The sequence below is a fragment of the Phytophthora sojae genome (assembly GCF_000149755.1).
Source record: "Phytophthora sojae unplaced genomic scaffold PHYSOscaffold_4, whole genome shotgun sequence".
Taxonomy (NCBI): Eukaryota; Oomycota; class Peronosporomycetes; order Peronosporales; family Peronosporaceae; genus Phytophthora; species Phytophthora sojae.
In genome coordinates this window covers 3448037-3464450 of record NW_009258118.1, presented here as the reverse complement: position 1 = coordinate 3464450, position 16414 = coordinate 3448037, and the positions used below count along the sequence as shown (strand labels likewise).

The window sequence follows — 16414 nt, the reverse complement described above, 5'->3', positions numbered from 1 at the left end:
GCTTCGTGCTCGGGGCGGTGATCTGTAGGTGTTAGAGGAATTCAAATAAAGCTCGAATGGCTAGGAAGAACGTTGTTTTTATTCAATTCAAATCTTCAGAACGTTGAGGATGTGCTTGGAGACCAGGTCACTAGCTCGAATCGGCTTCAGACCTGCGGGTTTAGCTCCAGGAGCAAGCTTGTCGTTTTTTTCTCGCCATTTGGTTAACGTGCCAACAGCCATCGCCAGATGTAGCGCGTCGATTGGATCGTGCGACTGTGTATGGAGCGCACTACGACCCAAACAAAGTTACGTTTTAGTGTACAATTTTGCTGTGGCAGCAAAACACGAGTCAATGATAAGGCTTACCCGAGTGCGCTGGCAATATTCGAAGCAGTACACTCACTAAAAAGCAACTCGGGCAGCAGAGATCTACACATACAGGCGGTAAGTGACTTTAGATTCTGGAGAATGAATGCTAAGTAAGATGGCACTAACGTACCTTCCGAGCAGCAGATTGGGGACGGATACGAATCGCACAGCAGCCAATCGCTGGGCGATCCACTCCGTCACTTTGTTGGCGCAGTAAATCACCACGGTCGGCAAGTTCGCTAACGTAGTTTCAAGCACAATCGTCCCCGACACGGCCAACGCTAGATCAGACCCCTACAAATGAACGAGGCAGAAGCGTGTTACCAATGCAACATCAATTCACCAGACCAAAGAATCTCAGTCACCTGAAACAATCGAAATCGTGCTGCTGCATCGAGATCAGTAAGCACCTGGCACTTTACTTCAGGAAATGCCACGGAGATGTAGGCATTCACTTGATCCTCCACTGCAGCAATAGTTGGGAACACGACACGGATCTATGACACAGGACAGGTTAGCATTCTTGCAAAACAGAACAAGCAGACTGAGCAGAACTTACATTCTTCTCCCGCATCGAGGCATTTGTTTGCTTAAATTCAGCGATGGCATTAAGTACCAACCGCGCCGACTTTTTCACTTCATTTGCTCGGCTACACAGGGGGGAAAAACCGTTAGGATCGTTGCGCTCGGACACGAAGATAAAAGCAGGTTTACCTCCCAACAAGGGCGCAGATCACAAACGCATCATCGGGGACGCCAAACTCTTTTCTGGCTTGGGCTCTGGAGTTCGGTTCACGTCCCCTCGCCGCCAAAGCGTGGAAAAACTGACCACGCTCGAGCAAATTGCTCATGTCCAACTTTGACAAGTCTAGAAGAGCGTCTGCTCCAATTTCAAGTTGCCGGGCGTCTGTCTCCGCGGAGGCGCCTTCGTAGTCAGGAATTCGATCGAAGGCTCCATGAGCTTCCAGGAAGTCTTCGACAGCAGGATGGCCCACAAAATGACACCACGATTGCGTCGCGCCTTCTTCACCACTCTCCAATCTCTGACTGCTCTCACCCGCACGGAAGATGTCCTCTTCGAAGGGCAAGATGGTGAACATGGCATCCAAAAGCTGCTGAAGCTCCGTGAAGTCACGTTTGCCTCGGTGCTTGTACGCCCAGACCGACGGTGCCACGTAGTGTGCCTTCTTAATGCGTTTGCCACCACTCTGCTGCTCACTCGCTTGCAACGCCTTCAGCACTCGAAACGTAAACCCCTTTGAGTCGATCGTAAGCACCAACTCCGGCTGGTAAGCTTCAATATCTCGCAAAGTATCTTGAATCCGCCGCTGTTCCATTAACACACAAAAATGTTCAGCAACAGCGTCCTTGTATCCCCTCAGTAGTCATTGCTCAATTGCCCAACCATACCCGAAAGCGCCAAAGATATGGCACCACTTCCACAAGCCCCATGAGCGACAGCTCCTGCATCGGGAAGAGCGACTCAAAACCTCCAGCCTTACACATCTGAGGCCTGCAAGAACCAAAGATCCCTTCGTCAGCATCTGCCAGCATCCACTCAAAACCCCTGCAATAGTGACGCACCCTCCGATTCCGCGGAACTCCAGCGACTGTGGTGGTTGGTGGCGCAGCAGAGCGCGAATGGCTTTGGCGCCGATCGCGTCGCCTGACGCCTCCCCAGCGATCACATAAAGCTTCAGGGGGCCATCACCCCCAGTAGCGGCACTCGAGAACCCACACACGGACAGGGACAGCTGGCTCCGAAGCACGCGAGCCGAAGGACAGCGCCACATCTTTCGAGGTGGTGGTTCTAGTTGACAAGTCTCCGTTTGCGCGCCAATAGACGGGGCGGAATGAGTGGCAACGATGGGGACTGGGAACGACACATGACATGGCTTATCATTGTGGCAGGCGCTGGCAGCACGCAGGATGCCGCTCTATTGACTGTCGACGGACGCTGCATCTCCTGTCTCTACCTCGTCTCTAATACTCGCGCCCAATCGACTCGAGCTGCTGCACGACCGCCCGCCCACACTGCACTACCGTTTCTTTCGCCCCCTCCACTCTCTAATTCGTCAGCTCGGCCTTCTTCTCGTTGATGACCTTGAGCACGACGGGGTTTGTGACTTGCTTCACCTGCTCCAGGAAAACTGCGCGGCGCGAGCTCAGCTCCTTCTTGGCCTCCGCCGACACGTTCTCCAGCTTCTGAGCCTTCAGCAGAGCCTGCAAGCACAGCAGGAACTTCTTCTTGCGCAGAGCGATGTCGAACGCAGCCACGTGCGTCTTGACGTCCTCCGGAGAGTAGCGCTGCAGGATGGCCACGAAGCGCCACGCCTCTTCGAGAGCGGGCTTCTCCGCCAGCTTCTCGCCGAACGGATCGTCGTCCTTCGGGCGCGTGGGGCCCGGGTTCGCCTTGGCCTTGCCGTTCTTGGTGGCCTCGCGCTCCTTCTCCTCGACCTCCTTGTGCAGTTTGGCGTTGAGCTCCTCCTCCTCTTTCCTCTTGAACTCAGCCTTGCGAGCCTTGGCCAGAGCGCGCTTCGCCTTCTTCTTCTCGGCAGCGGACATGTTCGCGGCGGCAGCGGCGATCTTGGCCTCCTCCTGCGCCTTCAGCTCCTCCTTGTCGGCCAGAGCCTCGTAACAAGCGATGGCGCCGTGAGCAGCTCCCACGAAGAACGGGCGGCTGTAGATCTCATCACACAGACGCAGCATCTGAACGTACGCGCGCAGCGTCATCTTGCGGATGCAGTACGTGTGGAAGTCGAACTGGTCCTCCACGAAGTCGTTGAAGTGTTTCTCCACGGCGAAGAAGCGCTTGAGCGCAAGGCCGTACTTCTTCTGGCGCAGCTGGCTCTTGCCGCACTCGATCTCGTACCACATGCACTGCATGTCAAACAGGTTCTGCTGCGGGTCGCCCTCGTGGCGGGTGAAGAGAGCAATAGTCGCATCGGCCTCCTCCACGCGGTCCGCGTGCAGCAGGTACTCCGTGGTCTTGCTGTTGATGTAGCGATCGGCAAGGTCCAGCTTACGGCCCTCGACCATCACGTCGGCAGCCTTGTTCAGGTCACCCATGTGCTTCAAGATGCGCGCCTTACGCTGGAAAAAGTCCAGCAGAGTAGGCTCCTGCTTGATGCACTTCTCGATGTATTCCATAGCCTTGGTGTGGTTGCCCAGACGGTCGTAGTGCTGCGCCGCCAAGTAGTTCGTCCACAGCAGCACCTTCTCCGTCGAGTTCGCCGCAATAGAATTGTCGCCAGCATCGAGAGGCTTCTTGGCCTCCAGAGTCTTCAGGTATCCAAGGATGAGCTCCTCAATCACCTTGACCTTGTCCTTGCTGGCGTACAGTGGCTTCAGGTCCGATCCCAGCACCGGCACATTCTTGTTCAGCTGTCTCTTGATATACACGTCGGCGTGCTTCTTAAACTCCGCTCCGCGCGTGAAGTCCAGCGGGAAACGCAGCGACACCAGCGACTTGGCGCCGATCGTCTCCTTCTTCTCCGCGTAGAACTCGGCTAGGGCCTTCTCCTGCTCAGCGCCGTTCTTCTCCTTCGTGAAGTCCAGCACCTCGGACGGCAGCGGCGTCTTCTTCTGCTGAGTCGGCTTGGACACGAACAGGTCCGTACGCTTCAAGATGGCGCACTGCATGCCACGCTGGAACTCGTAGTTGTCGAAGTTGATCTCCAGCAGCTCCTCGAAGACCGCGCGGGCCTCGTCGTACCGCTCGAGCTGCAGCAGAAACTGTCCCTTCTTCTGGCGCCAGTAGAGCGTGTCGGTGATCTGTGACTTGGTGTCCTCCAGGTGCTTCAGCGCCTTCTCAATGTCGCCCGCCTCCTCCAGCAGCTGGTTCTGGTACAGGTGGATCTCGCTGTCCTCGTAGTTGGCGACCGGCTCGCCGTCCAGCGTGCTGAAGTACTTCTCGATAATGTCGATGGCCATCTGGTAGTTGCCCACGAGGTGGTGCGCGATGGCGAAGCCGATCCAGTTGTTGCGGTTGTTGGGCTTGAGCGTGAGCATGGTGCGACGCGTCTCCGCGAAGCCCTTGAGGTCGCGCATCTGCACCTGCAGCAAGTACAGGTCGCGCAGGATCTGCAGGTTCTCCGGGTCGATGCGGATGGCGTTGCGGTAGCACTTGATGGCCTCCGGGTAGTTGCGGTCCGAGCGGTAGAGCAGGCCGAAGACGTGCCAGCACACGTGGCTGCGCAGGTCGTGGCGCAGGCCGCTCTTGACGAACTCGTACGCCTCCTCCTTGCGGCCCATGCAGTTGAGCGTCAGGCCCTTCATGGCCAGCGTCTCGCCGTGCTCCGGGTACTTCTTGAGGATCGTGTCGGCCGCCTTCAGGCCCTTCTTGTACTGCTTGATCTCATAGTTTTTCTAAGGCGGATAGTAAATAAATAATTAAATATTAGTGAATATGGTTCAAGGTATTGTCCACTTTCCCGAGCTTGTAGGGGGTGGTGGAGGGCGAATGGGGTATGGATGGAGAGCGAAGAAGAAGGGGAACATGGAGAAGCGTATAAAGGAGGAGGTACGCACCACGATGGAGCGGAAGAGCGCGCTCTCCTTCGCAGGCAACGGCTTGCTGACCGCCATCGCCTCCACTCACTTGGTCACGAGGATTTCAACTGTGAGCGGGTTGGGTAAAAACGCAGAGCGGATCCATCCCGCCTTTTGGCCAATCGACGCAGGTTTGACGTAATACTTAGTGTTGATTCGATGAAATTGAGAAGCATCTTTTCAGCCTATTGACGGTCGTGACGGCGTAATTACGTTGACACGTAAAAACTCATTTGTGACGACCCGATCTTTTGTCCAGCTGGGACCGTGTGATATTTAGGCTGCATGCGATGCCGAGGATGGGTCTGCATTGCGTTGCGGTGGTGCGAGGCCGTGCACAGAGTAGAATGGTGTATTCTTCGCCATGTACGAAATGGATTATCCGGTCACGGAAAATACAAAGACCTTGCTCGCGGGGTGCTCGCCGCTCCGGCGGCGGAGCAGACGCGATAGATCAGGCTGCTGACCTGTCCGCTGCTGCCAGATGGAGCAGGGCGAGCACTTGCCACGTCACTACTAGCTGGGAGGGGGCTCTGTCGTCATCCATTGGGAAGCTTGCGGCTAGACCGACTGGGATCTTCACTTCAAAGCACCGCCACCACCACCAATCGGCAACGCCGCCGGCTTACTGGGTCTTCTCCTGGATCTTGTCGGCCACCTTCTTGGCAGCGTCCTCGCCGCGCTTGAGCGCCGCGTCGATCTGGCCCACGTGGGGGGCCACGTACGGCTTGATCAGCGAGTTGTAGATGATAGTAGAACCCTGATAGATAGAAATAACAAAATACCGTTAGATCCATGGTGTTCCGTTGCAAACACCTCGCCAGTTATCATCAACTGGGAGGCGATGAAGGGGAAGTTGCAAGCATCGCCGTACCTGGGTGCTCGGGTGGTAGCTCCAGACCAGGAAGGCAATCTTAAAGAAGAAGTAGAAGGGGATCCACGAGAGCACGAGGTCCGTGATGGACTCGGTGAGGTTGAAGAAGGCGTAGACGACCCAGTAGGTGAGCCACTGGGTGTCGTCGCCCGTGCCGGGCGTGTTGATGGCCTTGAACGACATGTAGGCCGGGTAGATGAAGCCCACGAGGCCCACCACGAGCTCCTCGCCGCCCACCACGAACAGCAGGATGCCCGCCAGCAGCGCGCCCACGCAGAAGATGTAGAACTTGTCCACGCCCGTCTGCTTCTCCAGCTCCACGATCTTCTCGTAGCGCTCGAGCTTGGCCGAGATCTTCTCCTTGTACTCGAGCACCTTGTCCATGCTTGCTTGCTTCTCTTACTGCTGCTAACGGTGGCTGCTCGCCTCGGGCTTCTTTCGAAAGTGACCATAGGCGGATTCCTCCCCCTCGCACGGCCCCAAGCTGGTCGGAGGGAAATGGGTTTCCACGGACCTTTTCAGCCAATCACCGCTGGCTCGCGCCGATGTTGAAGTCATCGCATTGGTCAAAAAGATCCTTCTCCAGGAGTGATGGTCGCCCGATAAATCAGGCTTTTCGGCCAATCGCCCGTCCGCCCGTTTTGTAGCCAACCGCCGCGCTGACACGCTGGCCGCCCGTGATTCGCCCGAAAGCCGAGCAGTGGCACTGGATTTCTTCCGACCATACACATCGAGCAAAATCTGCCTCAAGGTTTTCTTGCAAGTTGCAAGTTGCAACAACGTCGGCACTCCGGAATTGCAGCGGTACATGCATGTAGCGCCATGAATGATGTTAAAAGGACATGGAGAAGCTTTGGTACGTTATGGAACACTGAGTAATAGTGGATACTCTTGTGCTAGAGTGAACGATGTTGTAACGCTGCACTTTCGGTCCATAACAAACATGCTGTCTTGACGGATTTGGTGCCGTGTCGGAACCATAGACTGAGAGCTGCGTTCAGTACCAAGCAAGTCTATCGTAACGAGGTTCGCCAAAAACTTGCATGGCTTCAAGCCCAATGTATCCTCGACCGTTCCAACCAGTGATCCTGGTGTGCGCTCATATCGCGCGGCTTCACACAACAGCTAGGCTAGCTACAAGGCACCTGATTGTCCCTTCCTCATTCAGACAGCAGCGCCCTCCACTTTGACTCGATCTGTCTGCCGACAGTGCTCCTGAGCAAATCTGTAAAAGTCACAAACTCCCCTCAAACTCCCACTTTCTCATTCCTCACCTCCGATTGGCCAAAAGAAATTAGACCCTCTTCAACCAAATACCGTTTTCCCCGGGTTGGCGAAGAAAAGCTCAACAACACCCAAACGCTCAACTCAACCAACTCAGAGGTGGTCTCCTCGGCGGTCACCTGCACACGTGCACTTGGAGCCCTAAATCCGTCGCTCTGAGCGTAACGGGTCCGCCATCCCAGCCTCTTATCTGCCTCTCCCCTCTTCAAGCTCCGCATTGATTGCGTCGCCTACTGCCCCGCACACGGCGCGCCATGTACAGCCAGGACCCCTCGCGCGACGCCGCGGCCGTGGACTTGTCCTTCTCGCAGATCCTCGAGGCGCGCAGCACCTTCCACCACCACCAGCAGCAGCAACAACGACGGCGGCGCAAGCCTCCAGCGCCCAATGGGCGCGTGGCGCAGCAGCAGCAGGTAGTGAGACGCTTCCCGCCGCCTCCGCCTGGGACACCGTCCACCTTCCTCGAGTCGGAGGACACCGGACCCCCCGCGTACGGCAGCGGCATGCTGGACTCGGTCTACGAGGGCAGCGAGGACATCCTGGAGGAGAGCGAGGAGGAGGCAAGAGGAGGCGGCAGCTCCTCCATCCACATGGACAGCAGCACGGAGGACGAGGACTGGGCCAACGGCGACGACGGACAGCTCGGCCAGGACATGTACCGCTTCGTGCAGCCCCGCAGACTGTCCTCCTGGGTGCAGGACGACGCGGTCTTCGCCTGCTTCAAGTGCCACACGGTCTTCTCGCTGCTGGTGCGCAAGCACCACTGCCGCGCGTGCGGCCGCATCTTCTGCTCGGCGTGTTCGAGCCAGCGGGTGGTCATTCCGGGGGACTATGAAGCCACTCCGGTCTCCCCGGCGTACAACTCGCTGACGACCAATGCTAGCGACCTCATTGGCAACATCAGCTGGTACTTGACGTCGTACTCGAGTCCGAACGCGTCCGCGGGGGCGGATTCCAGTGGAGTTAGACACTCGCAGTCGTTCTCGGACTCCGTGTCCTTGAGACTCACGCCCGAGGAGCAGCAGGAGAAGTTCTTGAAGGACGTACAGAGGCTGCAGGAGAACAACGTCATCAGCAAGTTCACGCCGAATCGATCCAGGTCGGGCAGTGCCTCGTCGTCGCTGTCGAGCAGTGGGGCGTTGACGGCGCCGAGCTCCCACAGGTCGATGCCCGTACCCGATGGCAGCGTGATGCAGCGCGTGTGTGACGACTGCGCGTGTGCGCTGCAGCAGCGAGGGCATCACTACAACACGGTCAAGGTGTTCGAGTTGTGCGAGTTCGACCTGCAAGAACTGCGGACGCTGGGCCAAGTGTGTCGCAAATGGCACCGCGCGACCATCATGTGTCTGTCGATGTTCCGGCAGATCCAGTACTACCTGCCTACCCACCGACTGTCCGAGCGAGAGAAGAAGATGCTGATTATCAACCGCAAGTTCCTGGGTGGACATACCAAGTGGCTGCTGCAGCTCGTCAAGGCCGTCGACTTTTCGGAAGAGAACGAAGCAGAGTATCTCGGTGTGGACATGACTGCAAGCGACATTGAAAGCCCCCAGGCGGCGCGGAGACGGCGGGAGAAAAACTCGCAGCTTGTCGACGAGGTGATGGAGTTGCTGCAGCAAGAACGCAAGCATAAATGCATGCTGACCATGTGTTCGCGGCTGTGCAAACCGCAAATTGGTAGTGTCGATGCCCTGGAGATCTTGGCGGATGAAACCATTTGCAACAATCGACTGCGCGCAATGGCGGTTGACGCGCTGCTGAAGACTGCGACGGAGAACGAATGGTGGAGCTACTTGCAGGTGCTGTTGCACAGTCTGAGTGTGGAGACTAATGCTGCTGGAAGCAAGCTGGGGGAGTCATTGATCCGACAAGCGCAATGTGGCATCCGCTTCTGCTATGATTTATACTGGGGTCTTACGGTCATGGCTGAGGACCCAAGCTGTCGACGAAAATTTGACGGTATGAAGCAGCGACTACTACTCACGCTCGCGCAGTTTAAGGACAAGTCATCGGGTGGGCGTATGGTCGAGTCGAGGAAGTTTGCCAATGACGATGTCGCAGAGCAGCTTCTTCGAGGCCAAGAATTGGTGGACTTGATGTGGAAGATCCCGCCGCGCATTCCTGTTGAAGATGTACGACGCATCTTGCAAGCGTCGATCAAGAAGTCGTCTCTTGGTGCATCTACGGGCGAGAGGAAGTCAGGTGGATCTATTCAAGCGGTTGCAAACGGGGAGCAGGAATGGCCTCTTCTGCGTCTGCCGGTGGATCCGCAGGTTAAGATAAGTGGTATCAACTACAAGAAGATTGAAGTGAAGCGAAGCGCGGAGGCGCCCATGATCATCACGTGCACGGGCGTCGATCGCGCTGAAGAGGGCGAAGACTCTGCTGATGGTACTGCTGAATCTCAACGGAATACGTGGAGCCGGCGGACGCACAAGCTGCCCCACTACCGCCTCATGTACAAGCGGGATGACCTTCGGAAAGACTCGATCGTTCAGAACATCATCAACGTCATGTATCTGATCTTGAAGCAAGAAACTCGACTCGACATTCCGTTGGTGACCTACCGCGTGCTCCCGACGAGCAGCTTCGACGGACTCATCGAGATTGTGGAGAACGCTCACACACTCTACTCGATCATCCGCGACCATGGCACAATTATGAACTTCCTGCACCACTACAACGGGCACCGCACCCTCAGCGACATCTCCTCGTCGTTCCGGGAGAGTCTAGCAGCTTACACCGTGATCACATTCCTGCTGGGCGTTGGTGATCGTCACGCTGACAATGTGATGCTGACGAAGGACGGCATTTTGTTCCACATCGACTACGGCTTCATCCTTGGCAAGGACCCGAAGCCGCTGCAGCCTCCGATGCGGCTTGATCACTACATGATTGAGGCACTCGGAGGCACGCAGACGCAGCAGTTCGAGCAGTTCAAGCAGCTCTGTGTAATTGCGTTCAACTGCTTGAGGCGGCACGTGAGTCTGTTCATGATTATGCTGACGCTGGTGGTGAAGGCACTTCCAGAGATCACGGATTTCGGCGTTAACTACACGCAGAGCGACCTCGAAGCCTTTGTGATCGAGCGATTCCTGCCTGGTCAGTCCGACGACGAGGCTGCGACTGCGCTGATGCTGCGGATGGAAGGCAAGTTAAACGAGCGCATCGGTATGAAGCTCAGCGACTTTGTTCACGCGCATTCAAACGAGAAGACAGTGTCGAAGGGCATGACTTCTGTGGGTTCGTCTGTCAAGATCGGGGTGGAGGCAGTCGAAGCTACCGTCTCAACCGTCGCAAGCTCCCTCACTAGTGGTGCTTCGTCCATCTACAAGTACATGTGGGGGGGTGGACCTCAACGGTGAGCGCACGGAGCCAGTAGGCCCAAGCGTACAGAGGAGTGTGATGGAGGAGGTAGAATGCTATGATAGGGGGTTGTACGCATCGTGTTGTGGGATGTGGTGAGTTTGTGGTGGCATACATATTTTTTTATTGACCACACGAGCTTGGCTTCTTGTTACTGTAAACACACATACAGTTAGCACTGGATTCGTTCAGGTTGACGCTGAAGGTCCAATGTCGGCGGTCATTTCAATAGCGATTGCTCGTTATTTATTTGCTTCGAGCCATTGGAAACGAAGAGTAAGGTCGGCACCTGCAGCAGAGAAGGAGGGGCAAGGATACCCACCGAAATGTTCCAGCTCATACTGCAGGATCAAGCCGATAAGAAGAGGTTGTCCCGCGTAAACCTCCGTCTCCAGCACATACGCTAGCTGATACAACGGGGAGAGAGCAAACTTGCGCTGCATAAACTTGTTGATAAAAAGCAAAAGATTAACTTGAAGCACAAAAATGTTAGCATGAGGTGGCATCCCAATTCCCAGCACCACCCGGATAGAATACAACGTTCGGAAGGTTCTGTAGTGTGCACTTGAATGCCAAGTACATGAGCGGTACCATGCACTCAATGTACTGGACTAGAACCACATATTCGGAATGAAAGAGAAGTTGAACACCTTGAACCACGGTCTTCTTCTGGTTAGCGGTGTGACCGATGCTTGCGTGGTCGTTAATGGCCTCTGAAATGGTTGCTGGAGACGGTGCAACCGGGACAGTGCGTGCTGGTCGATAGCGGGGACGACGGAAGCTCACTGCTTGACGCCCTTTCTCCTTTTGGGCGTATATGTCGGCTGTATCAAGAGCATGAAGGCGACCGAGCCCTTCACTCGTCAGTGAATAGGGAAGACACGCCCACATTCGAACGTTTTCCAGCGATTTAGGCGGGAGTGAAGCTGAGTTTCGGACCGCGTCAAAGAGTATCGTTAGAAGATCAGTAATCTCAAGCCCATTCTCTTTTCTTTGTTGGCGTACGTTAAGGAGCGTCAGCAATTCCATTCCGTTCGCCTTCATGGCGCGGAACTGGATCAGGGATTGAGCGAAGTCCACTGCAATGAACGATAGATTGAGAATGGCGGATCTTGAGGTGGACATACAGACTGAGATGAACAGTGTGCTAAAGAAATCCACAGAGAAAGCCACCAGCACCGGAATAAAATCTTCCAGTTCACGCGTAGCCACCACGATTAAGTGTTTGGCTGCAAACTTCCAGATTGGCAAAATGCCAATGGTGACAACTCAATATGTTGCTGGTAAGAGCGTATACAACATCTTGTAGATAGCATAGCGCCATGATTGACGGGAAAAAGCGATTATACCTGTCGGCATGGGTTTTTAAGGGCGAGTCCTTTGCAAATAAAGCTGACTCCAGAACAAGCAAATTCATGAGTAGAGAGTAAAATGCAATGGGGATTGAGCCAATTTGCATCATAAGCGGCACCGGGAAAGCTATCTCACTCACCGCCAGAATACAAGTCCCCACGAACAAGACACCACAACCGATTGCACAAGTCAATCTCTTGGCGACTGTGAAGTTGAGACCCGGAATAAACCGGACCATCATCGAGTTGATGCCGAACCCGACAATGACACTAACCAGCAACAAACGAATCCAGAAGACCCAGTTCGCTCTCCACCCTTCTGACGGCGACCGCAACGGCAAACATTCCACCACCAGAGCTATCAGCAGCGAAGGAAGTGGATAGAGGACGCATACCAGAACAACCCGCGTGCGTGACGTGGTCTTTCAGTACAAGTTCAGACTCTCGAGATGCTCGATAGAGTACGCGCCCTGACGTTCGACTTGTAGATCGGTCCACTTCCGCTCGATATACCTCAATACTCCTCGTTTCGCCGGACCGGAAGCACTTCCATTTGTAATTGTATTTGTTGCACCTATGTCGACTGCACCCGGCCCTGCAGCTGGAGCTGCCTCGGTCATTGTTCAACAAACTTGCAACTGGGCAGGCACGTCCCACTGATGGTGCCCTATGGCAAGAAGAGGTAGGATTCATCTCGAACTCGCTGCTGTTGGGTATTTCCGCTTCCGTGTTCTCTGTGCAGGAAGTGAGATCGTAGAAGCACTCACCAACAAGCCCACAGTCAGAATTCCAGCTCGGAGGTACAGAATTTCGACGCGGGAGCTGAGCTCCCGCGTCGAAATTCAAAACTTGGCAAAAGGGAAGTGGAAAGTCAATAGTTTGAAGCTGCAAATTAGAAAATCTATGACCACAACAACTACCCCCTAAGTTCCAGCCGAACTCAAGACAGACAGTCATGTACTTTGTACATGTAGATGGTATTATAGAATAGAGAGTTTTCGCAGTTTGCATTTCCCATCCCCACAGAGCTCTGTGGAAATGGTGAAGAAAACTCTAGTCAACGCATTTCACTCTAATTCTTTTCCCACAAGCATTGCCCCTCAAAAATGATATGTCCATCGGATGGCTGCTGCGGCACTCACGATATTGCCTCGCAATGGAGACTGTTGTGCTGGCTGCTGCAAGCAGCTCTGTCGACGTCGGCCCTGCTCTGCTGCTGCTGTTAGCGAACAACGAGCACCGTGAGCGCCCCGAGCGCCCCATCATCCCCTCAATCCGCTTCGTGTTGAGCAGCAAGTCTGATGTCAACTGCGTCAAGGACTTTAGGTTCGAGAGAGCGGCTATCTACCAGCTCGTGGAGCTATTTGCGCTACCTGAGTATGTCATCACCGCTTATCGCGACAGGCTGCACCGCACAGAGGCACTATGCATACTCCTCTATCGCACAAGCTACCCACGACGGAACTACGATGTTCTGACCAAGTTTGGCCGCTCGGAAGCTGCCATCAGCCGCATTTGCACTCATTTGAGTACGTCGTATACTTTGTTGGACCTACGCGACTTAATAAAAGCCGTAATGTATAAGGTATCTGACTATTTATGTTAGGTGTGTTTTTGTTCTAGTGATCTGGTTGTATGAGCGCTTCAAAGAGCTGATCTACTTTCAGAAGACCGTTTGCAGCAAGAATATACGTCGATATGCGCAAGCAATCCATGACAAGGGTGCGCCAATGCACAATGTGTTTGGTTTCATTGACGGGACCAAGAACCCGATCTGCCGCCCGTCTCCGAGGCCCGGGCACCGCGAAAACTTGCAGAAGCAGGTGTACTCGGGGCACAAGCGAGTACACTGCCTGAACTACCAGGCTGTGGTCGTCCCCGATGGACTGACCATCCACTTTTGGAGGTCCATCGAGGGCAAGCGGCACGACATCACACTACTAAGGGAAATCAAGCTTACAGAGTATTTGGAGGCTAGAGAGTCCAACTTTGTCGACTTCTTGCTGTACGGCGATCCCGCATACGGGGTACAGCGCTTCATCGTATCAGGCTTTAAGAAAGCGCAATTGACAGCTGGAGAGCAAGCCTTCAACGCAGCTATGAGCTCCGTTCGCGAATCCGTCGAGTGGAAGTTTTCTATTCTCAAGACACAGTGGGCATATTGACTACAAGAAGAAGCTTAAACTGCGCCAGAGCCCAATTGGTAAGCTAGTAAATGTGTGCATGTTGCTCACAAATTGCCACTGCTGCTATTACGGTGGGAACGAGATCAGCAAGTATTTTTATTTGAAGCCGCCATCGCTAGCGGAGTATCTAGATCTAAGTAGCTAGCTACTAAGCGACCAATACAAACTACTTGTTTTGGGGCTTACTAAAGTGTTTTCCGAATACTTCAGCTAGTTTCAAAAAGAAAGCCCAGTCTTCTTCGCGCTCACGAGCACGTGTAGCGGCTTGTTGCTCCCAACGCTCATTCTGCTCCTTGGCCTCCATCCTCTTCAGTTCCAACAGGAACTCCTTCATCTCGTCCTCTTTGTTCTTTTTCTTAGGAGGATCGCCGGCTGACAGGCTCTCCATAGCTAGGCGGCGAGCCGTTAGTGACGCCTCCTCATCTGCATCGCGCTTGCGCTTGGCGGTGTCGTTCTCGGCAGCCACGGCTTCGATATGGTCATCGATGAGAGCAATAAGCTCGTCCAGCAAGACGTCCTTCTCCGTTTCTTCTTCGTCGACGCCAGACGCAGCTAACGCAGCAGCATTCTGCTGACGTTTCTGCGTCACCAGCTTGTCGAAACGCGCTTGAGCCGTCTTGCCGCTCAGCTTGCCACGAGAGGCACTCCCTAAGATCAGCCCCCACTACGCTTTTTGACAAAACTTTAGTCCGACACAAATTACATATTAAGTGCACCCATGTATAAGTTTGCGTTGCGCGCGTACTCGTGTGAACCCGAGGAGCGCCCCCACTTTTCGCGCCCACGGCGATGCCGCCACAACCCAAACACTATCACTTTCGAAAAAGTGCCCCCGCCCCAAGACACGCAACGCACCATGGCCCCAGCCAAGAAATCATCCTCGAAGACGGCTCCGCGCTCTGCACGCGCGCCACGCAAGCGCGCGTCACGGTCGGAGCGCGTGCGCGCATCCAGAGCGCCGCCCAACACCGCGCCCAAGGAGCCCGTCGTGTACAACTCGCCGTACGCGTACGCGGTGGCGGATCCGGCGGTGTCCTCGTTCACGTTCGACAACATAATGGCGGCGACCACGAGCGAGGACACGGCCGTGAGCTTCCTAATGCGTCACGGCCTCCTCGCCTCCTCTAAGACATGCGAGTACTGCGACTATCCCATGAACCTGTGCGTGTACAAACGCGGCACGGAGGACGAGGACCGCCGCTGGCGATGCCGCCGTAGCGGCCACCCGGACAAGGAGCTCAGCCTGAAGAAAGGCTCCTTCTTCGACGGCACCAAGCTAGCGTACCGCATTGTGCTGCGCCTGATGTTCTTCTGGGCGTCGGACATCCCCGTCGGAACCGCGGAGCAGTTCCTGGGCATCTCCGACGTCACGGCGATCGACTGGTACGGCTTCTGCCGCGACATCTGCTCCGCCGAGATGCTGCAGTGCAGCATGATGGTATGTACACCTAATATTCGACTACAATATGTGGCATATGTGCTAACTATGTTTATACAGATCGGCGGCGTGGGCCACACCGTCGAGATCGACGAGACGAGCCTAAAGAAGAAGTCCAAGTTCGGGCGCGGCAAGCAGCACGAGGACTACTGGCTCTTCGGCGGTGTCGATCGGGCCACGGGGCGGTGGTTCGGCATCATCACCGACCCCGACCGCAAAAAGAAGACGCTGTCTCCTCTCATCGGCAAGCATATCATGGCCGGGTCGACCATCATCTCCGACCAGTACTCCTCGTATGTTTCTGTCAACGGGAAGCATACGTTGGAGAACAACAAGTGGCTAAAGGGCAAGAACTACACCCACAAGTGGGTCAACCACGACAAGTTCTTCGGTGACCCCAAGACGGGGGCCCATACGAACCGCATTGAAGGGACGTGGGAAGTGCGCGTGAAGCGCTACATCAAGGCTATGCGCGGCGTCCCCAAGGAGCGCCTGGACCAGTACCTAGACATGTACCTGTGGAAGTCCTGGTACTTCAACGGCACTGTCCCGAAGTGCCAGTACCTTGACGGCCTCGTGCAGGGCATCCGCAAACACTACCCAGTTTAGGTCAAGATTGTAATTCACAAATGTAAATTTGTGTCGGACTAAAGTTTTGTCAAAAAGCGTAGTAGGGGCTGATCTTAGGGAGTGCCCTACGAGAGAAGTTTGCATCACTTACCAGCTGAGCGGCAAGAGCGTCCCATGCAGCCATTGTCTTGCCTCGTTCCTTTAGAAAAGGGCGATTGCTCAGCGCCTGGCGAAGAAGTGCGAGGTCCTCCTCCGCGGAGAAATTGCGCCGCTTCGGGCCCATGGTTGTTAGCTTGCTGATCTCGTTGTGAGGACAGTTTTCTTCAAAGCCACCAATTCTGTAAGGTGCTCGACCAGTTTACCGCAATGTTTGACTTTTTCGGCGGAAAAATGGTCATAACTTTTTTCTAGACATCCTCTCAGAAATTTAAAAATATGCCGC

At 54.9% G+C, this 16414-nt stretch overlaps 6 protein-coding genes across 6 annotated transcripts; 2 read left to right on the top strand and 4 right to left on the bottom strand.

Annotated features, from left to right (window-relative positions):
- Positions 1-344: 344 nt before the first annotated feature.
- PHYSODRAFT_503290 (hypothetical protein) lies at positions 345-1857 on the bottom strand (the record flags this gene model as incomplete). Its single annotated transcript, XM_009528395.1, has 6 exons — positions 345-411; positions 482-645; positions 717-848; positions 911-1001; positions 1066-1679; positions 1762-1857. The coding sequence occupies 6 exons, from the start codon at positions 1855-1857 to the stop codon at positions 345-347; spliced, it is 1164 nt and encodes a 387-aa protein (XP_009526690.1).
- A 561-nt stretch (positions 1858-2418) lies between these two features.
- Positions 2419-4938, bottom strand: PHYSODRAFT_331569 (hypothetical protein; the record flags this gene model as incomplete). The annotated part of the gene is made up of 2 exons (XM_009528394.1): positions 2419-4719; positions 4882-4938. 2 exons carry the CDS (start codon positions 4936-4938, stop codon positions 2419-2421), a joined length of 2358 nt encoding a protein of 785 aa, XP_009526689.1.
- Positions 4939-5148: 210 nt separating this feature from the next.
- PHYSODRAFT_354597 (hypothetical protein) lies at positions 5149-6208 on the bottom strand. Its single transcript, XM_009528393.1, has 2 exons — positions 5777-6208; positions 5149-5662 (listed from the first exon to the last, which is right to left on the bottom strand). Exons 1-2 carry the CDS (start codon positions 6158-6160, stop codon positions 5528-5530), a joined length of 519 nt encoding a protein of 172 aa, XP_009526688.1. The 5' UTR covers positions 6161-6208; the 3' UTR covers positions 5149-5527.
- Positions 6209-7314: 1106 nt separating this feature from the next.
- PHYSODRAFT_502069 (phosphatidylinositol 3-kinase) lies at positions 7315-10425 on the top strand (the record flags this gene model as incomplete). Its single annotated transcript, XM_009528392.1, has 1 exon — positions 7315-10425. One exon carries the CDS (start codon positions 7315-7317, stop codon positions 10423-10425), a length of 3111 nt encoding a protein of 1036 aa, XP_009526687.1.
- A 2509-nt stretch (positions 10426-12934) lies between these two features.
- Positions 12935-14225, top strand: PHYSODRAFT_314889 (hypothetical protein; the record flags this gene model as incomplete). The annotated part of the gene is made up of 4 exons (XM_009528391.1): positions 12935-13307; positions 13402-13909; positions 13932-14101; positions 14179-14225. 4 exons carry the CDS (start codon positions 12935-12937, stop codon positions 14223-14225), a joined length of 1098 nt encoding a protein of 365 aa, XP_009526686.1.
- PHYSODRAFT_389597 (hypothetical protein) lies at positions 14197-16249 on the bottom strand (the record flags this gene model as incomplete). The annotated part of the gene is made up of 2 exons (XM_009528390.1): positions 14197-14612; positions 16102-16249. Coding segments are annotated over 2 exons (564 nt in total), but the record flags the coding sequence as incomplete, so codon positions are not given.
- Positions 16250-16414: the final 165 nt, after the last annotated feature.

What these genes read in the sequence shown, in the direction of transcription:
- PHYSODRAFT_354597 (XM_009528393.1), bottom strand. Translation starts at nt 6,160, where the DNA reads ATGGACAAGGTGCTCGAGTACAAGGAGAAGATCTCGGCCAAGCTCGAG. An exon ending in GCTACCACCCGAGCACCCAG is followed by an intron (nt 5,663 to 5,776) that starts GTACGGCGATGC and finishes TCTATCTATCAG; the next exon opens with GGTTCTACTATCATCTACAA.